Raw genomic sequence first — 24744 nt, 5'->3', positions numbered from 1 at the left:
GCCAAAGGTAGTGGCTTAACCGACTGAGCCACCCAGGTGTCCCAATCAGCCCTTCTTCTGACTCTAGAGCAGTGCTCCTGACCTCTGCGGACACTGTCTCATTCAGAGTCCCTACCAGAATATTTGAACAACTTGCTATGGTCTGGGAGAGGAAGAAGCTGCAGGTTTCACAGTATTTTCTTTTTTAAGATTTTACTTATTTATTTGACAGACAGAGATCACAAGTAGGCAGAGAGAAAGGAAGGGAGGCAGGCTCCCTGCCTAGCAGAGAGCCTGATGCAGGGCTCGATCCCAGGACTCTGGGATCATGTCCTGAGCCGCAGGCAGAAGCTTTAACCCACTGAGCCAGCCAGGCGCCCCATTTCACAGTATTTTCATGCATACATTCAATTTGTTCCAACACTGAGATGTGTTAGTACACTAAGGGTATAGAGAGACAAACCTCCCATGACTGGCCTTCATCATTCAACTTCACCTGGAAAGAGGGGAAAAGTTGTGAGTCAAGTATTATCGAAAGTCAGAACAGGGAACGAGTAACTCTTCCCAGAGTGGGGGGGACATTTGTCCCAGGCATTCAGCAGTAGCAAACCTGGACTAGGCTCCTGCCTCCTGCCTGGCTTGAAGATTCACAGTCCCTGCCTTCAGGAGCTGAAAACCTAGGGCAGTTTCTCCGTTTGAGGACCGCCTATATCAAAATTGTCCTGATGCTTGTTAAAATGTGAATTTCCCGATTCTCCAGAGAAGGGGCATTGGATGGATAAAGCAGGTGTGGGTGTAGCACTCAGGTGATTCTGATGCACACTGGAGCTGGCCAGGTGAGCCGGGTGTTAAGAAATCAGTTCAGGCAGGGGGAACAGCACGGAAGTGACTTGGGAATCCTTCTTGGCCTTCAGGCACTGGGGTTGCAGCTCAAGACAGCAGGCTCTTGGAAAGGGATCCTGTCCCTGCTGTTTACCACCTAAGGCCTGGAAGATACATTTGTCAATATGCTGGCTCCCAAGATAGAAGTGACCCGAGAGTCGAAGGAAAAAGAAGTCAGAGGAAAAAATTGGTGTTTCTTTGTTTCTTCTTCTTTTATTAAGATTTCATTTATTTATTTGACAGAGAGATCACAGTAGGCAGAGCAGCAGGCAGTGTGTGTGCGCGCGCGGGGGACTGGAAGCCGGCTTCCAGCTGAGCAGACAACCCGATGGGGGGACTCCATCCCAGGACTCAGATCATGACTTGAGCCCAAGGTAGAGGCTTAACCCACTGAGCCACCCAGGCGTCCCAAAATAGGTGTTTCTAAGGGGATGAAAACTTTCCAAAGAGTTGTCCCTCCGGAAGGCAGCTCCGCCTAACAGAGGGAGTTGAGGAGGTGGCCGCCCGCGGGAAAGGGCTGGGTCCAGTGGGCTGCAGCGGGGGGACAGAGCGGGAGGTGCCTCCTCGCCCCCCCAGGCCAGCCGAAGAGATGAGGTCACCGGGCAGGGCGCCAGCAGCAGCTGCGAAGACGCGCCCGCGCCGCGGCGGGAGGCGGTGTCAGGCTCCGGCCCCCGGGGGGGAATTTCCCTCCCGCCCCCTCGGGAGGCGTGGCTCGGAATCCCCCCCACCTGCCGCCCGAGCCTGAGCTTCTTTACCGCCGGCGCCCAAGGCCACACCCCCCCGGGCTTCGGCCTCCCCGTTTCCTCCGGGGTCCTGAGACGCAGGGCCTTGGCCCCGCCCCCGGAGAGGCCCCGCCCTCGGTCCCCGCCCCGCGGCTTGAAGTGGCTCGGGCTGGGGCCGCCTCCGACTCGCGCGCGGGGCGTGGGGCGGTGCTGGGTAGCGGAGCCTGAGGCGAGCTCGACGCCGGGACTGTCCAGGGAGGCGCAGCGCAGCGCGGCGGGAGCCCTTAGCCCGAGCAGCCCCCGGAGCAGGAGCAGTCGCCGCCGCCGTCCACGGAGCGCAGCCGAACCGGCCATGGCGTTGTCGATGCCGCTGAACGGGCTGAAGGAGGAGGACAAAGAGCCCGTCATCGAGCTCTTCGTCAAGGTGAGCGCTCGCCCTCCGTCCCGCCGCGCTGAGCCCCCGGCGTCCGCCCGGCCGGCCGTGGGGGGGCGGCGTCCCTGCACCCCGGACGCTCCTCGGCCCCCGCGGCCCCGCTGCGCCCTCGCGCGGCGCCCGCCCCCCGGCCGGGAGAAGCTGCTCTCGCGCCCTCCGCCCATTGTCTCCGGCCCACCCGCGCCTTCCCGCCGCCCAGGCCGGTCGAGGGAGCCGGGGCGGGACCGGGACCCCCGGCAGCCTGCACGCGGAGCGGTGCTCACCGCCTCCAGCTGCGCGGGCTCCGGCGGCCGCCAGACCGTCGTCCAGCGTCTGGGTGGGACGCGCCGCTGCCCCAGCACCCGGGCCGGGGCGGGGTGGGCCCGTCACCCCCAGCCCCGCTCCCGCCCAGGCGCCGGCCCGACTGCACCCCACCCTCACCCCCGCGTCTCCCCGGGCCGGGGCCGAAACCTCTCGGTCGGGAGATGATGAACCCAACTTCTTGGAATGCTTTGTCAGAGACCATTTCGCTTCCCGCTGGCATGAAACTCTTAAGTTTAATTTTCGATGCGATCTTAATTTTTTTTTTTTTTTTTTTTTTAAGAAGAGCAGCAAGGCTTCCGGGAAGGACCAAGATTCCCAACTTGGGTTTTCCTGTCTTAGGTATTTTACCACCATCTGGGGTTTTTGTTTCTCAAACTCGGAGTGGTTTGTATGATGCAACATTTTGGCTGCTCCCTTTGGTGTTGCTGCCTCGGGAAAGATTTTGAGTGCCCTTTTGTTTTGAACGAAAAGCTGATGGGGGGAAGAACTCATAACTTGCTTGGGCTTTAAACAGTTGATTTTCCCCTCTGGTCGCTTTCCTGGAACTACCTTATTTGCCTACAGATATTATCCCTATCTCTTTCCTAGCTTCCTTAATATTTTTCTTTTCAGCAAAGGAGAGAGAAGTTAGGAGCCTCTGGCTCCAGCTGCCTCCCTCAAAACTTGAAAATCCTTGAGATTCTTCTCATAGTCACTTACTTACACGGAGCTAGGCTGTGAATTGGAAAGTTAACAGGAATTTAGAACAATTTTGTCTTTTTTCCCTGAGTTTTTATTTTAAAGAAGGGAAGATAACTGAAGGGTGTGTTTGAGAGATGGGAGAGAAGACATGATCAGAACAATGTTTTAGGATTTTCTTTCACTTACTGGTGTTAGAAACGTTGTGGTTGGAGGAACTGGTACAGCAGACAGGTGCAGAACCCCCAGAATGTCATCAAAGGTTCTGTGTGTTTCTGTGGCAGATACAGTACTGGGAAGTGCAGAGGATGTAGGAAGGAACCTGAAATAAGAGAAAGTAAGATGGGTGGAAGGAAGAAGGGTGGGTTACAGATCAATGTTCAGAAAGTTTTATTGAACTAGGAATAGGAAGGAATTTCCGTAAACTCAACAGCAATGTATCTTCCGAAGTTCTAAAACAAACAAACAAACAAACAAACAAAAACAAAAAAGCCCAAAAACCCACCATGATACTTAATGGTGAAACTTTAGAGGTAGCATTAAATTTAGAATCAGGTAAGGATACTATCAGTAATGGTTTCTTTTCAGCCGTGTTCTGGAGGTCCTAGCCCATACAAGAAGACAAGAAAATGAAACGAAGTGTATGAATTATATGAATTAGAGAGGAAGAGATCTATGCTTAATGTTTTGCCTACTATTAATTTAACCCTTTAGTTAGAATGAGAGCAGCATGGTGCATTGTTTCTCAAACTTGAGTGACTGTATCCTGCTTCCCAGTTTTCCATATTTGCATTGATGTGTATTATCATTTACTAAGTGTATCTTGCAGTAATATCTGAAACTGATTCGATGTGGTGATTATATTTCTCCTGTGTGTAACTATTAACGTAAAAAATGTTGTGATCCACCTAACAGCATCCTGCTTACCACTCATTGTGAGCCTTTCTCACAGGGCTTGGTGACAGAGACCCAGGGTTCGGGCCACACAGTTCTGTACTCCCTGGGCAAGTTGTTTTCCCTTTCTGAGACTTATTTTCTTTTTTTGTGGAATAAGACGTGAAAGGTTTTCTGCTGCCTTGTGATTCTGCTTAGGTAAAACATTGTGCTGATATAAACCAGGATAGTTGTTTCAAAGAAGAAAAAAAGGGCCAGGTAAATTGTGGTGGAGGTTTTTTTGGTTGTTGTTAAAGAGTGTGCTTGTTTTCTTCTCCAAACCGATATATGGGAAATGCAAATGGGGGAAGATTTTACGGTTATTTTGAAAGCAGTGAGTGGGCAGAGGCCATGGTTGTTTAGCATGGTATGCTAAACTGTTAATTATTCTGCCAAGAGGTATCTGAATTTGTAGCCAAAAACTATTATCTACACTTAAAGCGTGTGAGTGAAAAGGATATTGAGCTTCCCAGTTTAGGTAGCTTTAAATTGAAGAGAAATAGGCCAGGACCTTACTAACTAGTGTGATTGGACTCACAACTACGTTGCCTTCCTGGTGAGTGTTGTTTTTGGAGTTCTCTACCCCTGAGTCCCTTGGCTCCCCATCACCTGGATAAGTGCAGTTCTCCATTTGTGTTTGTTTACTCCAACACCTAGAGGGTAGGGCACCCTCCCTATAATAAAAGAAGCATATAAAGGCAGTCATCCTCAACAGTGAGAATGTCTTCTTCCCTCACCAAGAGGGGCCAGGTAGGTGTGTATATTATGATATACCAGCTCTAGTTGGGAACCACTAACCAATAGGGTGAAGTTCAGATCCTTTAGCAAGGACATAAGGCCCCTTATAATTTGAATGTAATTAAAATTTCTAGTCCACTCTGTCCACTTACTAGTTGTGTGTTCCAGGACACACTACTTAAACCTCTCTGTGCCTCATCTGTACAGTTAGGATATTAATAGACCAAGCTCATAGGAATAAATTAGTTGGTATATGGAGCATGTAATAAGCTTAGAACAGTTTCTGATACACAGAAAATAGATACTAAGTGTGTGTCATTTTGTATGTACATATTTATATGCATATCTCCCCTTATAGATAGACATTTAATTCCTTGAAGGTAAAGTCTACATACTGTTCTGACTGCCTGGAAAATAAGAGGGTACCAAATGTTTGAAATGAGGTTGTTTCCTTTTTTGTTAGCACTCTGCTGTTTATATATGTGTTGATATGCTTTGGAATTGGGAACTACTTACTTAGATCTTCATAGTCTGAGTCTCAGACCTTGGTCCTTTATTTCTAAAACCCTGGTATGTTTTGATCTACCTGCTTTTTCCTCCCTCCAGTTTGTAGTACTAGTCTTTTCTTGTACCTGCCAATTTTCCATCAATATTTCTTCTTGGCTGTGTTCAGACTTTGGAAACCAAGATTTCTGTATTAAGTAAAAATATTAGTTATTAAATCACATGATGAGAGAAACTGAAAATGACTGATTCTTGTTTTTTTTCTTTTGGCTTGTATAAGCCCAACTCCGGTTGACCCTGCTGCCTCCCCAGCCCCTACCAGTAGCTTTGGTATGATGCGATGGTATTTCTGATCTCAGCATAGAAGGACTCCCTCTGTAGAGTTTAGTTTTATGGGCTGGAATTTGTTTATTTATTTAAAGATTTGCTTACTTGAGAGGGAGAGAGAGAGAACCCATGTCTGTGCTCACAGGCTTGTGAACAGGGGGAGGGGCAGAGGGAGAGGGAAAAGGAGAGAAGCTGACTGCCTGCTGAGCCCAGAGCCCTACTTGGGGCTCCATCCCATGACCCTCAAATGACTGAGCCACCCAGGCGCCCCTTATGGGCTGGAATTTAAAGTTGTTGATGCACAATTTTGAACCAGTACAATCCCTGTTGGCAGTGGTCAGTAAACTGCTGGGATTGGGGTGGTGGTTGTAAAAAATTAGTCTGGTGCAGGGCGGCATAACACCCAAGAATAACTCTTCCTTTTGAAATATTTGGCAGGATTTCCAGTGTGCATGGACCCTGGAGCCAGACTACTTGGCTTGACTCTGGCTTCCAGTAGTGTATCAGGCAAGTTTCTTATGTTCTCAGTGCCTCAATTTCCTGACCTCTAATACCAGGATAATAATAATAACAACAATTTTATAGGGCTGCTCAGGGGATCAGCTGCTAATCTGTATGTATTAATTAGGGTAGTCTGAGCTGCTTTAGTAAATAATTCACCCCAAACGATGATTCAAACAAGATGGAAGTTATATTTCCTTTCTCACTTAGCAATCCAAGGAGAGTGTTTTAGACACTGAGGTGGCATTCTTTCTTAGAGTCATTTAGGGACCACAGCATTAGCAACTTGTTTTTCCATCAACCCGGAGAGCATTGAACTCCCCTAAGCTGTCAAAGCTGGTGGCAGGGAAGTCCTGTTTATAGCCAGTGGGAGGTAGGGAATTTGTAGGAGGCACATGTCTCTTAAGGCCCTTAGCCCAGACTTTCTGCCTCTCACTTCCTTTCTCATTCCACAGGGGAGAACTTGATCATATGGCTTTATCTAATTGCAAGGAAGGCTGGGAAATGTGATTTAGCCATATATCATTCTCTGGAAAGCATTAGGAATAGGGCTTAGCAACAGTAAAGACTTACTTTTGCTGGGGGCTCCTGGGTGGCTCAGTGGATTAAGCCTCTGCCTTCAGCTCAGGTCATGATCCCAAGGTCCTGGGATCGAGCCTCACATCAAGCCCCACATCGGGCTTTCTGCTCAACAGGGAGCCTGCTTCGTCCTCTCTCTCTGCCTGCCTCTCTGCCTACTTGTGATCTCTGTCAAATGAATAAATAAAATCTTAAAAAAAAAAAAACTTACTTTTGTTGCTGATGACAATATAATATTCTTTTTTTTTAAGTGACAGTATATTCTAAAATGTGGGCTTCATTAATAGGATTCAGGAGAATCTATAAATCCTTGAAATTACGTAAAAAGTTCTATATGGGTCTTTTTTTTTCTGGGGATTCCTGACACAGGTTTAAGAACCATTGCTTTTAAAAAAGTAAATGGTGGAGTTCTGATTGTCAAGCATAATTCATATAAGCAAGGTGTAGAAGGGTTTGACCTAAGTCATCATTAAGGTCACTTCTCTCTGATTCTCTGTGACTTAAAGCATTTAGTGGAGTGAATTAAGTGCCTCATACTGAATTAGGTACTATGGAAGTTATAAGAAATTTTTAAACATTTCCTATCTTTAGGTTTATAAATTTTATTGGAAAGAAGAGTTGGGGGAAAGATGGAAGTAGATTTGGACTTGACCTTGAAAAAGTGGGTGGAATAGTTGGATTGGGAAAAGCCAAGAATGGGAGTGTCAGTTTTTTAAAAAAATATTTATTTATTTGACAGAGAGAGATAGAAATGCTAGTTTTGACATTATTTGTAGACTCATTATTCAGGAAACAGTAGATAGACTGATCCTTTTGAAAGAAGGAGCCAGGAATGATTCAAATCTGTAGTGCCAAGGAGACAAGTTATTTAAAGGTTGAGGATGAGACTTTTAAAACCTAACTTAGGTTTTTGCTCATGAATACAATTTTCCCAGCCTTGTTTGTTCTCTTGACACTCCCTATGTTTTGGATTGCTGTCTATCCAACAACTTCTTAGTGGCGTTTGGGAGGGTGCAGCTAGAGCTCAGAGACCGGCAGACCCTCATCTATTTTGCCAGTATAAAGTGAGTTCTGTATATTTTGTATCAAGGGTAGTCTTCAACCTCCTTCTTTTTCTTTTTCTTTTTTTTTTTAAACACAAATGAAATACATTTTTATAGGAAGTGATGCTGAGAACTTTGTTCTTATAATTGAACAAAAATGAATTCAACAGTAAGACAATGTTACCTTGGATCTAATTGGTTTGCCATTCCTTTGAGGTTTCCAGAGGGGGAAGTTCAGGAGATTAAAAAAAATGAATGTCGGGACGCCTGGGTGGCTCAGTTGGTTGGACGACTGCCTTCGGCTCAGGTCATGATCCCGGAGTCCCGGGATCGAGTCCCGCATCGGACTCCCAGCTCCATGGGGAGTCTGCTTCTCTCTCTGACCTTGTCCTCGTTCATGCTCTCTCTCACTGTCTCTCTCTCAAGTAAATAAATAAAATATTAAAAAAAAAATGAATGTAAAATGTGAAGTTAGTGGGAACTCTATTCTTTCCACATGTCTCACCTATTCCTGAAGGCCTTTGTAAAGGCCAAGGTCATGATTTTGGTTTAACTGTAAAATTCTGAGAGAATGGGACCCCAGATGGGGAAGAGACAAGGGGCTGCAGAGGTAGGGGACTGAACCAATGGGAAGCCTAACATGATATGAATAATGATAGGAAAGAGGCAGTGGGGGGAACCTGGCTGTCCCTAAAAATTACAGTTGGATTGAAAGGATGCTTATAGAGATGCTGAGAAGCCAGTAAAAGAATGATGAGCAAGACTTTCCCACTTCCTGTTTCATTAGTGCTTTGGATTCTCAGTATCAGGTGTCTCCTGGATAGGGAATTAGTGAGTCCATAGAAGGGAAATATGTTAGGCGGGATGGGAAGTGTGATTAAGTCATTAATTAAGATTTTGATCAAAGAGAGGGGTAAGTTCACCCATTTTAGAGACTCTTGTAGAGAATGGAAAGGTAGTTTCTGAAGGAAAATAACATCATTACAAACCTTCCAAGTATGAATTAACAGGAATCTAAATTTAATTCAGGGCATCAGTTTGTGAATTCTCTTGGAACTTCTAATCCTGTCGTCAAAAAGACTTGGCTTTTATCCCTCAGTGCTCAGTACTGAGTATTGGTATAAGGAATATCAATTAGCCGTGTTTGGTTTTTGGGTTTTTTTCCCCTTTATTTAAAACCAGGAGACTGTATTAGTCTAAATTTATGAAAGTAACAAATTAATGTAGACAAGTCAGACTGTATGTGAAAGTTTATACCAAAGATGGCCTAAGAGTATCTTAAATTTTATTTTATTTTAAATAAAATTGAATTTTATTTGAATAAAATCTATTTGAATTGACAATTTTTCAAAGAAATAAAAACTTAGGAAGTGAAAGTTTGGTTTTGCGCATACAGATGTCTGAGACAGAATTGAAAAATTTTCAAAGAAATAAACTTAGGAAGAATGTGTGGTTCTGATTTACAGCATATTTGAGTTAATACAGGGATTCAGAATATTGGCTTAGAAATGTTGAGGGCTTATTGATTCTTCATTAAACCATGTAAAAACAGTTGCTAGCCATCAGTCACACAAGCTTTGTTTGCATTCTGTAATTGTCTGCAGGACCCTTGCTTACAAATACACTGTTTTTAAATCACTTAGCATAAGTAGTATCTAATTTTGATCTGCTTTCTTTTAAATATTGGCCCCCAGTTTGGAAAGTAATGTCATATCCTTTCTGCTTCATAGTGTATTCATTTTATATGGAATGGGTTCTTTAAAAAAATATGTGTTTTTTCCCCCAGTTGTAACAAACCGTATTCATTTACATAGACAACCTTGAAAACACAAAAAAGTACATATAAAATAAAATTACTTATAACCCCTCTTTTGGAAATGGCTACTATTTCTATTTTGTTGTATGTTATAGTCTTTTCTATAAACTTGCATGATTTATGGATGAGAGTATTTTAATGTTCTTCATGACAGCAAAATACTTGGAATGAAAAATGAAGCCCAGTCTAGTGTATAACATGTATTAAGTTGTGAATTGGTTTAAAGGAGATATACTTTATTTCATTTTTTTTTTCAAAGCAACTCAGATTGTGTCTGTATTTAATTTCCCAGTGGCACTAAAAGAGCATTTACCCTGTTTGATCTTTGCTAGAAGAAAGCAAGCTTTTTTTTCGTGAAATTTGCCAAACCTAGAATTGTTCGTAGAATAGATACTGATTAAATGGTTTGAAGGTAGTCTGTCCCTTTACGTTCTTTAGGAGAAATCTGTTCTGAAAATCAAAATTATTTTTTGGTATTAATTTTCCTCTTCAACCTTGTGGTAGATGCCCATTTTATAGTTAGAGGAGATAAGATACAATCTTGTCTAGAAATGGTCCAGCATAGTATAGGGATATTAATAGAAGCAAATGTTAGTTGAATACATTCCATGCAGTAAGTGCTGGAGAGAAAGAAATAAGAGGAGGTCTCTGGTCCTCAAGGAGCTCACTGTATAGCCTAATGGACAAGCAGCAGGTGGGTAAATGCACCAGAGTTGATGGCTTTTTCCTATGTAGTATAGTTACTTTTTGTCTTGTGCTTTTAAAAATGAGGGGCATCTGGGTGGTTCAGTGAGTTGAGTCTATATCTCTGGATTTCCACTCCGGTCATGATCTTGGAGAAGTGAGATCGAGCCCTGTGTCAGGCTCTGTGCAGGGCGTGGAGCCTACCTAAGATTCTCCCTCTCCCTCTCCCTTTGCCCATCACCTCTAAAAAAAATTCCAGTTGAGTTAAGACCTTAAGAAATGATTTATGTGACAACCTAAATGAACTGATTGACTCAGAGATGAGTGAAGTGTCTATGTTTTCTGCTGACAGATGAAGGGTGGTTAGTATTATGGAATGTACTAAGTGTGGTGTATTATCAGTTGTTTCCAGAAACTGGTATCTTTTCCCTCAATAACTAATTTATGTATTAATATTCTATAATTTTAATCTGCCTAAAATAAAATAAAACCTATACTTTTTGCCTCAAATGTACTGTAATTCAGTAAATGTTTATGGAATTAGATATAACCACTTGATCTGGCAGAGTTTTTCAGATCATGACCCAGCTATGTTCCGGGTCTTATCTCCCATAGCAGCTGCACATTTAGCTCATATTCTAGCTAGACTCATCCTGAGCATGCCCTGGACTTCTCGGTCTTCATGTAAGATTTTTGCTGGTGTTTCCTTCATTTGAAGTATCTTTGACTTCTCCAGCCCATCTCCCACTCCTTATTTCTGCCTGCTGGACAGTAATCATTCTTTTTTTATTCAGTCATTGAACAGATATTGAGGTAGTGTTGTGGTGACTTGGCTATATCAAGGAACAGCCTGGAGTTGATATTCAGGTGGGGGAGGCAAAGGATAAATGTGTGTCTGCTAGTGATAAGGACTATGAAGAAAACTGAAGTAGGGTAAGGAGGGTGGAGAATGATAGGGGTGCTGCTGTTTTTGATTTAACGACATTTGGATGGCTTTGCAGAGAACAGAATATAGGGAGGCATGGTTAGAAGCAGAGGGACCAGTTAGGTGTTATTTAGTCATTCAGGCGAGAGATGATGGCTTGGGCTAAGGTGAGAAGTAGTCTGATTCTGGATGTATTTCTAAGATGGAGATAACAGGATTTCATGATGTGGAATATGAGAGACAGGGGAGTCAGAGATGATTCTGAGATTTTCATTCTGAAGAAATTATAGAGTGGTGGAGCTGCCATTAATTGAGATGGGAAGGCTGTGGAGAGCTGGTTCTGACAGGGAGGAGGTCAGGAATTTAGTTTTTGACATGTTATATTTGAGTATGTTAAGACCCCATATAATCCCTTGTCTAGTGGGAGAGGCTTATATTAAAGAAATACACGAATAAAGACAGTATATAATTACAGTAAGGACAAGAGTAGGGCATCTTGAGAAGGAGTGATAGGAAATCTGATTAAATAGAAGCTGATTGGGGGTTCTCTTAGAATTGATGTTCGGATGAATGGTGATTAAGAGGATTCCAGGCTAGAGGAATTGATATATGTGAAGGCTAGGAATATTCAAGAAATATTTTTGTTTGAGGGTATGACTGCAATAGAGAGAACAAAACTGAGGTACAGGGTGAGATACAGATGAACCACATCATGGAGGTCTTTGGAGGTCAGGTGAATTTTATCCTTCTTAAAAAGAGCAGGTCTCAAAATGATTTAGGCAAGGGAGTGCCATGATTTGATGTGCATTTTAAGATGAGTAGTCTGGAAATGGAATTGGAGAGGAGAGGCAAGAGTGGAAACAAGGCACATTATAGGGAGGCTATTGTAGTTGAGAAAGAGATGATGGTGGTTTGGATTAGGGTGGTGATGGGGAGAAGTGAGTGGATTTGAGATAAGTTTTGAAGGTGGAGTCAATAGGAAGATACTGAAGGAGATGTGTGTGAGTTTCTAATCAGAATTGCTGATTGGTAGCAGTGCTTTTCATTGAGATGGAGGAGGGGCAGACAGTGTTCAGGTTTTGACTTGATGAGTTTAGGTGACAGATGTCAAGTGGAGATGTCTAGTAGAAAGTTGGATATACAGATCTGATGTTCAGACTTGATACATATATATGATATTTATGTGGTATTTAACGTGTGTAAGATCATGCAGTGGACGAATTAGGAGTAGCAGGGAAAATGCTCAGGACCAAGTTCTGAGGTGCTCTCAACACTTGGGGGTGCAACATTAGACAAGAAACTGGAGAAGGAGAGCGAGGATCTGCAGTAGGGCAGCATGGGAAAGAGGAGGACCATAGGAGCGAAGTACCACAGAAGCCAGGACAGGCTTTTAAGAAGAAGGGAGTGAATATTTGTGTCAAGTAAGATGAAGATCTGTTTGATTTATCCTCCTGGAAGTCATTGGTAACACTGTAGCAGCCTTGGTCTGTATGGTGGTCCCTTACTGGGGAAGCCAGAGGGGCATAGGCAGAAGAATGAGTAGAAACAAGAGCAGGGGGAAGTGTGAGGCCAGCTCTAATAAGGAACCTGGCAATGTACAAGGGATGGGTTGGTGGCCAGAAGGGGATACATGTTGAGGGGAGGCGTTTTAAAAAATTATGAGCTGAAAGAGCTACAATGTTGGAAGGAACACTACACCATCATGTCAGAGGGGAAAATATTTCCCATGGGAGTTATAGTAATTCACTGGGATGCCTTTTTCACTGCGAGGAAAGTCTGTTTTGTGTATATTTAGAATAGATGTGCTTATTACCACTGACTGGTTTTTCTGTTGCATTTCCCAAATGCCTGAGCCAGAATGAATATATAGAAGAGTATTTCATACTTAATGGAAGTAATATAAACATATATGGGGTGCTTTCTATGTGCCAGACACTGTATTAACTGCATTACTTGTATTAACTCAATAAAATGTTTGCTGAAGGAATATACAGAAGCTTTTTTTCTTCCTTGCATAGGATTGATTCCAGAGGAAGCTGGTGGGAAAAAAAGAGAGATAATGTGTACTTGGGGAAAAGCAGATTTTTATTAAATTCACAGAAATCTTCGTACAGGAAACCAGAGAAATAGAATATGATGCTAATGACTAGGCTCAGTTCATACTGATTTAGTGCCTTAAGACTGTTATTTTAAATTGAAATGAAGATTTACTTTTTCTTCTTGCACAATAGAAAAGAACGAAGGGAAAGTCCACAATTGTGTCCTGTCCCTGAGCGTGTGGCTTGACGGCCAGTGGAATGAAGAGTTGCAGTCACAGTCTTGATGACTCAGTAGGGACTCCTGTGCTAGATCATAGTGTTGCCTTGGTGTTGCTTGTGAAGGTTCTTTCTAGCCTTCGGTTCTTTCTAGCGATTCGAGATCCCAAAGACAGAGAGGGGGAATGATGGTTGACTTGAAGTATCATTTGTATTCCCTTTGTAGGCACTAAATAGTCTATTTCGGAGCTGAAGATGGTTAGAAATAGTATTTCAAGTAGGCAGTTGAGTTGTCATTTGGAAGACTGGATTTTTGTTTCATTGTTGTCATGCTGTGGTGGTTAGGAGCATGGACTCTGGGCCCATATAGACTATTTCAGTACTGGTGCTGCCTTTCACTAGCTGCCTTCAGGTCTCCACTAGGGCAATAGTAACTACTACTTGGGCTTTTGTAAAGATTAAAAGAGTTAATACAAGAAAAAAACCTCAAAGTCTGACCTATAGCAAGCATTGTTTGCTTATTATTATTCCATGGGCCTCTGGAATGCAGAGTTAAGACTGTATTGGCTCATGGTTATTTTATTTTGTTGTTATTTTTAAAAATTTAATTAATTAATTAATTAATTTGAGAGAGAGGCAGAGCTAGCAATGGAGATAGTGAGAGAGAGAGAGGAGAGAGAAAGCATATGAGCAGGGAGGAGAGGGAGAAGCAGGCTCCACAGTCACCACGGAGCCTGACGCAGGGCTCAATTCCAGGACCCCCAGATCCCGACCTGAGCCAAAGGCAGACACTTAACCGACTGAGCCACCCAGACACCTCTCATGCTTAGTTGATGTGTTCAGTATATGTGGTTTCAGTTTCCAGGATGTTACTAAGAGAAGCATCTGCCAGGGTGCCACTACAAAAAAAAAATAGGCGGGGGAACTTACCATTCTTTATCAGAAGAGTGTATATTTAGTGTAAAAAAAAAAAATCCAAGATTAGACTCGAATTTATTCCTGAATTAAATGAACCATGATTCTGTTGACACTTTCTAGATGACTAAAGGACATTCAGGTTGGACTCTGCTGTCTTAGACTCTGCCTCAGCAGCTTTCTGGACTAGTAGGTAAAGCTTAAGGGTCTATTATTAGTAAGAGTGGTTTTCTTTTTTCTTCCTTTCTGTTCTAGTGAGTGCATAAAAGAAGTAAAGAGGAGTAATCTGTGGCTTGTAGGATCTAGTGGTTCTGCAGAAGTACTTTGGAATTATGGATTTGCCATAATGGCTCCTTGTGCTACTACATTGTACTATTCCTTGATTTTTGTGGTATTGACTTATAAAGTTGAGCAGGTCATATATATATATATATATATATATATATATATTTAAAAGATTTTATTTATTTATTTGAGAGAGAGACAGTGAGAGAGAGCATGAGCAAGGAGAAGGTCAGAGAGAGAAGCAGACTCCGCATGGAGCTGGGAGCCCGATGCGGAACTTGATCCCGGGACTCCAGGATCATGACCTGAGCCGAAAGCAGTCGTCCAACCAACTGAGCCACCCAGGCGTCCCGAGCAGGTCATATATTAACTGACATTTGTGTAATGCTTTCTTTATGGGAAATACAGAAATGTTTAGGAGAGATTAGGTTCTTTCTACTTAATTTGTAGCAGAAGAAATGGAGCTAGTATAGATTGACAGGTTTTTTTTTTTTTTTTTAAAGATTTTATTTATTTATTTGACAGAGAGAGATTAGAAGTAGGCAGAGAGGCAGGCAGAGAGAGAGAGGAGGAAGCAGGCTCCCTGCTGAGCAGAGAGCCCGATGCGGGACTCGATCCAAGGACCCTGAGATCATGACCTGAGCCGAAGGCAGCGGCTTAACCCACTGAGCCACCCAGGCGTCCCTAGATTGACAGGTTTTATGCTTAGTAATTTTTAAGGGGTAAGAGTAGAGAGAGTTGAAGTCTCCTAATTCTTAATTTATTTCTAGACCCTGAGATTGTTGTTGTTGTTTTAAATTTTTACTTTGTACCATAATGGGATGATAATCAAACTTTAAAACGTTAGCATGGCTGTAATTGATGGGTGATACAAGGATCGTAAACTGATTTTAAAACACTTCATTTTATGATAATGCTTTAAGCTTCTTGAAATTGCTTAATTTGGGGCGCCTGGGTGGCTCAGTGGGTTAAGCCTCTACCTTCAGCTTAGGTCATGATCTCAGGGTCCTGGGATCAAGCCCCACATCGGGCTCTCTGCTCAGCGGGGAGCTTGCATCCCCCTCTCTCTGCCTGCCTCTCTGCCTACTTGTGACCTCTCTCTGTCAGATAAATAAATAAAATCTTTAAAAAAAAAAAAAAAGATTGCCTGGTTGGGTAACATATTTAAAAAAAAAAGAAACTACTTAATTTATTCCTGTATAAAATAGAGTACACTGATAAATGAAAATGAAGAGTTAAGTTTTTGTTTTTCTGTTAAAGTCAGAATAAAAGTTATAAGTTAACAGCATTACGGGCTTACTCTCTCTGGTCCAAGCACAGTGTGCCAAACCCTTTAGGCGTTAGTTAATTTAATCCTCCTATAAACTTTGAAATAGGTACTATGGATACTATTTTACATGTGAGACTTACAGAGGTCATTCCTTCTGTGTGGTCGTGGGGGCGAGTAAGTAGCAGAACTGGGATTTGTACCAAGGTCTTTGTCATCCAGAGCCTGACTCTTAACCACTAAGAGCTTTTTTATTTGTTTATATCCTTTTTCTTTATTTGAAACTCAAATGTTTATCTAAAATAGTTTTGTTTTCACTCTTAGCTGTATTCAGTCACTCTGAAAAATAAAAAATAAAAACTTTTGAGACTGTTTAAGGGTATTCCTAAAACATACTAACAATTAACGAGTCTAGATGGTTCGTTAATTGAGTTCGGTTGCTTTCAGTTCTCTTAGTTAGATTTGAAAAGGAAACTGTAAAATTTCCATGACCTCACCTCTGTGCATTTTTGGGTCCAGGTTAATTAGTATTTCATAAAGTTCTTTAAAGGGTATATTTATAAACTTGTTAAGGAACTTGACTGATACATCACATATTTTACTTTAGGATCGTTTTACAATTTATAAGTGTCAAAGCAGTCCAAGTTTAACAGAAATAACATACCAAATTGTTAATATTTTCTTTGTGTTCCTTTTTAAAATTCTTTTTCTTTTTTTTAACCTCTCCCTTTAGAGGAGCCTACACCAGTCTTTGCATTGTTGATTTAAAAAAAAAAAAAAGAAAAAAGCAAGGAAGTTTCTTTTTGTAGAGAGAGGAAACGGCTGTTAGTTTGGGACTTTATCCATATTAGGTATAAACTAAATATAGAAGTGTAATCCATGGTGAGGTCACATCTATGAAGTTTCTTAAGCAGAGCTAATGAGATCAGCCAGTGCTTTTGGATCTGGGTTTTTTTGTTTGTTTGTTTGTTTCACTTTTTTTTTTTTTTTAACTTTTGGATCACTTAAAAAGGGCACCAAACTGTTTAGTCCTATGGTCTGTCTTCCTTTGTCTGTTAAAGAAAAACCAAACAGTTTACAAGGAATCTTTTAAGACAAACGTACACACACAAATTCTTTCTGTATGAAGAAGAGTTGCTTATCTCCTTTTTGCGGGAGGTTATAAATAGGTTGGTTTCTTTAGTTTCTTGATCCTCTTGTCATTTTCCTATCCCCAAATCAATCTCTCTCTCTCTCTCTTTTTTCATATCTGTAACTCTCTCTCTTTTTCAAGGTGGTTTTATCCCTACATCTTTTTTCACTTGTATCTTTACTGCGTGAGACTAGATTGCTTTTGTCTTTTGTGAGATTAGCATTTTCTTGTCTTTTTTTCACCTTTTAACCATGAAGTCAGATTTCAGTGTGGTCAAGTGGTAATAGGATTCTTCTGATGGGTTGGTCACAGATACTGTAGAACAGAATGAAGGAATAAATCTGTTTCTGGCCAAAGCACTTGTTCTCAAATAAGAACTCTTAAAAGCTCCCTGGAATACTCTTACTGACAACCACTGTTTTCAGCTTTTGAGCTTCTCAGAGCTCTTTGCAAGCTTGCCAAAGTGTTCAGGCACTTAGGACTGTGCTATGTTTCTGAAGAGAAGAACTATATACCTTTATGGTATATTTTACTCTAAATCTTTTGGAGTACCCCCAATTCTGTAAGAAGTTTAGCTTAACATATAATTTCAGGGGTTTTAATTCATGAAAACTAATGCTCTCCGAAGTTTTAGCTCCTTCTCTGACCTTGTTGCTCCCTCCGCAGAGCAAATCCTTCCCACTCTTTGTCTGGAGCTTTGTGCTTTTGCCTATTCTGCTGTTCATCTGAATCATTTCTCATCCTTTCTTTGTTTCAGGCCAGAGTGTAAATTCTAGGAGATCAGGGATCAGGGACTATTTTCTTCATCTTTTATATTTTCCACCCAACATAATCTCATTACCTAGTAGAAAGCTCAGTAATTGAGTAAATGTCTATTGGAGTTTTGGGGCAAATTGATATGTGAAGTCTGGGGACAGATGCATGTAAGAGAGTTTTAAGGCTGTTTTTGGTGTTGGCTTCTGTATTGCCTCATAGTAAAACACCAGAGATAAAAATAGTATTCAATTATTGAACTGGAGACATGTAATTTGGGTTTTATGTCTGGTGCTCACTAGATAGCCATTGATCCAGACTTAATAACAGATGGGTTTAGAGGTCTAGAATCTTCAAATTACATAACTGGAAGACCAGGTTCAAGTAGTTGTTCTCATCTATAAAGTGGGTGTGTTTCTTAGAACTAATGTCCAGTCTAATCCAGATATATTTTAATGTACCTAAGTAGCCTTAGTCATGGGTATTTAGGTCCAGACAGAAAATTGAGACTTGTTATTTAAAAGTCATATCCAGATAATTAAATTCATAATTAGATGCAGTTTATTAGGAAAAAAAATGTAAATGGAAGTAATAAAAATTCTCAGTGATAATGCAGTTTGTCAGTGAAATGAAGACTATTTCAAGAGTGAATTCTTGGACTGGAAATGTTTTATTTTTCAAATGAACTACCTGAAAAATAAAAGGAAGATTTTGTTTGTTGTGTCTAAAATAAGACAGATACAGAACTATTTTTTCTAGGTTAGAATTTGCCTATTTTTCATATTTAAGGCGCCTGTGTGTTGAAATAGCAAGTAAGCATTTCAGTAATAAACATACATCTTGTACTGTTCAGATATTTGAAATTTATTTTAGACCAGCTAAGAACTCTAAATGTTATCTTTTCACAGCTGCAGTACATTGTTGAGGATGTTATTTAAAAAATTTTTTTGTAAATATATTTTAATAAACATAGATAATCCAAAATAAAATACCAGAGAAAAATTCACTCTTTCATATGTTTATTGACTGATAATATTTTATATTAAAATTCTATAGCATTTTATGTTTGTTTGGTGCCGATACCTGTGATTCTATACATTTTTATGACTGTAGTTTTTCATTGTTCATTGTTATTGTTAATCCACTGTTCTTAGTTATTTACAGATCCAAAATTTACCTATTAAACAGTACTGTGATGTGTGTCTTTATAGCTGATTCTCTGTGCATAACCATGTCATGTAATTATGTTTTTAGAGTTGCTTCCATATCTTGTTTATCCTCTGAATTCTTTATTTTGATTTTGTTTACCTAAAGTGTAAACTCTTAAAAAAAAAAGAATTTCCTGGAGAATTTAGATTTTTTATAAAGGGAGAATTTGGAATTTTGGTCCTGTGGCTGAACGCTTAGTGGAATATCTAGATCTGGGAACTTGTTGATGAAGAGAAATACCTCTCATCTACTAAAACCGGGTAGCTGCCATAAACGCAGATTGGTAAGGAAGTTTTCTTTCATCCTAGGTCTTTTTCTGAGTCTAGTTTATAGTACAGCGTGTATATTTTTAAACTACCCTTAGGGAAAGTGGCTGCTGGGCTTTGACTTGCATAAGAATTTTACCCCCTGCTCCCCCAGTGTATTTGTCTTTGGCTGATAAAGGAAAACTCTGGAAGTTAATGAATTTATCTTTGGTTAGAAGATGTTAAAAGAATGAGTCTTAGACAATGGAAAAGTTAAAGATATATATTTTGTATGTGAGCAGAGTGCAAGTAACTAATCGTAAAGGGCATATATTTCTTTTTTTTAGTAATTTGGTTAAGATTTATCTATTTAGATTTATTTATTTATTTATTTATTTAAAAGAGTATTTATTTATTTGTTTGTTTTAGAGAGCAAGAGAGAGTGTGCTGGGGATGAGTGAGGGGAGAGGAACTGAGGGAGAGGAAGAGAAGCAGACCCAGTGTGCTGGGTGCACACTGATATGGGGCTTGATCTCACAACTCTGAGATTATGACCTGAGCCAAAATTAAAAGTAAGATGCTTAACCAACTGAGCCACCCAGGTGCCCTGAGCATATATTTCTTTTATGTTCTTGAGCATAGTTATAATAACTGCTTGAAAGTCCTTTCTTGCAAATTACAGTGTTTGGGTCAGCAGAAGATGTGTTTCCTTGATTATTTTTTCTTTTGAGAATGGGTTGTGTTTTCCTGTTTCTTCCTGTGGAGAATGCTTTGGATTGTATTCTGGATATTGTGAGTGACAAGTTGTAGAATCTTTGGATTTTGTTATGTTCTTCTGAAGAGTATTGATTTTGCTACTCTTTTTTTTTTTTTTTTTTTAAAGCAGGTAATTAAGTCAGCTGAACTCAAACTGCAGCACTCTTGCCCCTGTGGTGGTGGCATCTCAGATTTCAGTTCAGTCCTTTTAGGTGTCCTGCCTGGAATCTGTACTGTGCTTATGTATGTCAGGGATCAGCTAGAGACTTGGGCAGAGTTTTATTCAGATTTTAGGACTCCTGTCTTTCACTCTCTTTTTTATGATCTTCTACTTTATTTTCCAGCGGCAGTGGTTGCTCTGAGTGCTGTTCTTCAAACCAGCAGAACTGTGAATTTTCCATTGGAATTTTAGTTGCCCTGCATGGCACAAGATGAAAAGATAAACATTGGGGAAAGTTGTCCAGCATTTTCCCCTTCTTCCAAATGTCAGTTCAGTCCCTTCCAACATTTGCCTGCTTTTGTTTACTCACCAGTGCCGTCAAATGGTTGCTTTGGTCTAGGAGTTATTCTTGTTATGCAGGCAGAGGATTGATCATTGGGAACTTTTTTGCCATACCAGAATCTCAAATTGTTCATTTGCTTTTACTTTCTACAAAGATTTTAAAAGTAAGTTCTGTACCTAGTGTGGGGCCTAAACTCGCAACCCTGTGATCAAGAGTCATATGCTCAACCAACTGAGCCAGCCAGGTGACCCTTGCATTGTTTTTTAAAAGTTGACCTTATAATTTTAGAATGGTTTTAGATTTATGGGAAAATTGCAAAGGTAGTAAGTACAGAGAGTTCTTAAACTGATTGTAGATGAAAAAAAAATTTTTTTAAAGATTTTCTTTATTTGAGAGAGAGAGAGAGAGAGAGAGCACCTGAGTGTGATCGAGCTCACGAGTTGGGGGGAGGGGCAGCAGGAGGTGGGGAGAGGGACAGGCAGACTACCCACTGAGCACAGAGCCTGAAGAGGGGCTCAATCCTGGCACCCCAAGATCATGATCTGAGCCAAAGTCAGAGCTACCCAGGTGCCCCTAAATGAAAATATTTCCAAAATATATTAATGCTTCCTTGACTTCTTAAAATGCTGAATTTAACTGCCGGTTAATGCCAGCATTCTTTTTTTTTTTTTTTAAAGATTTTATTTATTTATTTGACAGAGAGAGATCACAAGTAGACAGAGAGGCAGGCAGAGAGAGAGAGAGAGGGAAGCAGGCTCCCTGCTGAGCAGAGAGCCCAATGCGGGACTCGATCCCAGGACCCTGAGATCATGACCTGAGCTGAAGGCAGCGGCTTAACCCACTGAGCCTCCCAGGCGCCCCTAATGCCAGCATTCTGATGAATTCTGTAATGTGGCAATGACCTGGGGAACTGTTGAGGTATGGAAGACTATTTTTGCCCTTCTGCTAAGTGGCCTCAACTGTTATGCCTTTTGGATCTAGATCTGTTTTGTGTGTGTGCATGTGTGAGATGTGTGTGTGTGTGTGTGTGTGTGTGTGTGTGTGTGTGATTTCTTCCCTTGCCAGCTTAGCTCTGTTGATGCAGCCCCTACTTTTCTGTTGTAATCTGTTGTAGTTGGTAAGCCAGACAAACTTGTTCAAATAAATGTGGAATAAGACTAAATCTTTCCTGAGAGCTTAAATGTCAAGTTGATGAGTCCAGGTACATGACCTTCAGATTTCAAAGATTTAGTACAAAGAATGTAGTTATTTTTCATGTCAATTACATGTTGAAATTATGATACTTTATTTTTATAAAGATTTTAAAATTTATTTATTTGATATAGGCACAGCGAGAGAGGGAACACAAGCAGGGGAAGTGGGAGAGGGAGAAGCAGGCTTCCCGCTGAGCAGGGAACCTGATGTTGGGCTCGATCCCAGGACCCTGGGATCATGACCTGAACTGAAGGCAGACACTTAACTGACTGAGCCACCCAGGTGCCCCTTTTCTTATTTTTTTTTTTAATATTTTATTTATTTATTTGACAGAGAGAGATCACAGTAGGAGAGAGGAAGGGAAGAGATCACAGAGAGAGAGGAAGGGAAGCAGGCCCCCCGCCGAGCAGAGAGCCCGATGCGGGACTCGATCCCAGGACCCTGAGATCATGACCTGAGCCGAAGGCAGCGGCTTAACCCACTGAGCCACCCAGGCACCCTTCTTTTTTACTTTTAAAAAAATCTGGCTACTAAAAATTTTGAAATAACATTTGTAGATTACTTTATATTGAATGTAGTTCATGTAATTTATCTTACTTGGTAGTAATGTTCATAGGAATGAGATGGTGGTTGTACCATAAAATCATGAGATTAGGCAGGTAAGATTCAGCATCTCTTTCTCACCTTGGTGTAAGAAATTGTAAAAGTGATTGATAGAATGGACATCAGACATCAGACTTCAGTTCTCCTGCTCCTCAGTTGTATGACCTAAGGCAGGTTCCTAAGGCGGCTTTAAAATCTGTTTCCTGGGGCACCTGGGTGGCTCAGTGGGTTAAGCCTCTGCCTTCCGCTCAGGTCATGATCCCAGGGTCCTGGGATTGAGCCCTGGGTCAGGCTCTCTGCTGGGCGGGGAACCTGCTCCACCCCCCCGCCCCTACCTGCTGCTCTGCCTACTTGTGATTTCTCTGTCAAATAAATCAATAAAATCTTTAAAAACGATTCCTCACTTTATCTGATTAAAAAAAAATCTGTTTCCTTATCCAAAATATGAGGGAAACAGTATCTAACTTCTTATGGTTATAGTGAGGATTAACATATATAAAACATTTTCATAATAGTGCATATCAAGTGAGAAGTAAACTGCTGAATTAAACAGTAGCTGTTAACTCGTTTCTAGGCCACTTTGGTGACATTTTCATTTGTGTATTTGATTCCCATAGAGAGTAGAATCAAGGTTGATCCAGGCAGAAGAAAAGGGTTCTACTTTTGGTTATCTTTTTTTTCCTTTATTGTCAGTCAGTATTTTTAATTATATATGACATATAATTTGCTCCAAAGAGATAAGAAACTTTGTTCCTCCTTAGGCTTTTGATGGGTGAATATAACTTAAACATTCTGGCAGAACTTGTTTTTGTTATGGTTCTGTTGTGCTTAGATGGAAAGTCTGGTCATTGTATATCTGACACTTTGTTTTAACAAACAACTCTAGCTGAGACATTTCAGATTTTATTTGAGTATAGATTAGAGTGTTTGTTTTCATTTTCAGCTTATGTTTCAAGTATGTAACAGTACAAAAATACTCAATAGAATCTTTCTCAACTGTCATTCATTCCCTACTTTATTTAAGCTAGTCATTTTTGAGTGATTACTTTGCATTCAGCATTTTTTCAAGCAGTATGAAGAATTCTAAAGAAGTTCTGTCATCTTTAAGCAGTTTAGTATCTTGGCAGTGGTTAAGGACAGGAATAAGATTGTCATGTGTAAACATTTTTTTTTTAAAGATTTTATTTATTTATTTGACAGAGATCACAAGTAGGCAGAGAGGCAGGCAGAGAGAGAGGGGGGAAGCAGGCTCCCTGCTGAGCAGAGAGCCTGATGCAGGGCTCGATTCCAGGACCCTGAGATCATGACCTGAGCGGAAGGCAGAGGCTCAACCCACTGAGCCACCCAGGCGCCCTCATGTGTAAACATTTTGAACATTTATCTTCTTTTATAATTTTCTTAAATCCTCTGCCCACCAAAAAAAAAAAAAAAAGGAAAAGTAAAACAGTACAGAGGTGTATAAAGTTAATACTGTCCCCACCTCTCCTAACGTATGTCGTGGGGTCAGCAATATCAATTTTGGTTTGTAGCCTTTCACACTTAAGAACTGGTTTTAAGTCAAGGGGGTAGTTGTACGGTTATCTTTTGAAGGGATTTCTCTGTTATCCAGCAGAGTATAGGCATACCCCCACCCCTGTTTTTTTTTAAAGATTTTCTTTATTTATTTGAGAAAGAGAGTGAGAGGGAGCATGAGAAGGGGAGAAGGTCAGAGGGAGAAGCAGACTTCCTGTGGAGCTGGGAGCCGGACCAAGACTTGATCCTGGGATTCCAGCTCATGACCAGAGCTGAAGGCAGTCACTTACTCAACTGCGCCACCCAGGCGCCCCGCCACCCCTGTCTTGAGGCTCTCCTCTACCCAGTTGCTCAAACCAGTAATCTGGGGGTTGGTTTCTTTCTTTCCTTCACTTTCCACATGTAAATCCTCACATCCTCACAAGTCTTTAGGATTGTACCCTCCCAATTCAATTTAACCCATGCATTTCTTTCTAATTCCATTGCCTCAAATTCAAGCCACATTCCAAGTCTCCCAGTGTACATTCTTTGCCAGCTCCATGTCCGCAGCCTGTTCTCCATATGGTAGCAAGTGTTATTATTTATTGTCTTAAAATGGAAGTTGGATTTTGCCCTCATATGCGCCTGCCCTTCAGTGGTATCCCATTACCCCATTCTCTGGCATTTCCCCCAGGCTCAATGAAGTCGTGAAATTGTTCTCTACTTAGCACATACTTTTTACTGAGCACTTAACCAGATGCTGGGCAGTGTTTCAAGAGATTGTCCTATTAACTCATTTAATTTCCTGACTATGAAGTAGGTAATCCCCATTTTACATATAAGGAAACAAAATCCCAGAGAGCTTAAGTAGTGTACCAGGCATCACACAGTAGGTTAGGTAGAATATAAAAGAAGACACTGCTTCCAGAGTCCTTGTTGTTAACCATTGTATTAAATGATTTCCTTCTGTACGGTAGGCACTTGGTGAACATTTCTTAAATAAGTGAGTAAATGTTCCCTCTGTAAGCATAAAATTCAAATTCCTTAATTTGGTCTGGAAGATCTTTCTTGATCTGGCCCCTGCCAATA

General features: G+C 41.1%; 1 protein-coding gene across 1 annotated transcript in view; it reads left to right on the top strand.

Annotated features, from left to right (window-relative positions):
- The first annotated feature begins 1766 nt into the window (after positions 1-1766).
- Positions 1767-24744, top strand: part of CLIC4 (chloride intracellular channel 4) — a 70487-nt gene continuing 47509 nt past the window's right edge. The window contains exon 1 of the mRNA XM_032360599.1: positions 1767-2007. Coding sequence (XP_032216490.1) covers positions 1936-2007 — 72 coding nt within the window. The 5' untranslated portion in view covers positions 1767-1935. The remainder of the gene's footprint in view (positions 2008-24744) is intronic.

Source organism: Mustela erminea, chromosome 10, assembly GCF_009829155.1.
Source record: "Mustela erminea isolate mMusErm1 chromosome 10, mMusErm1.Pri, whole genome shotgun sequence".
In the NCBI taxonomy this organism is placed as follows: domain Eukaryota; kingdom Metazoa; phylum Chordata; class Mammalia; order Carnivora; family Mustelidae; genus Mustela; species Mustela erminea.
This window is presented reverse-complemented; position numbering and strand designations above follow the sequence as displayed.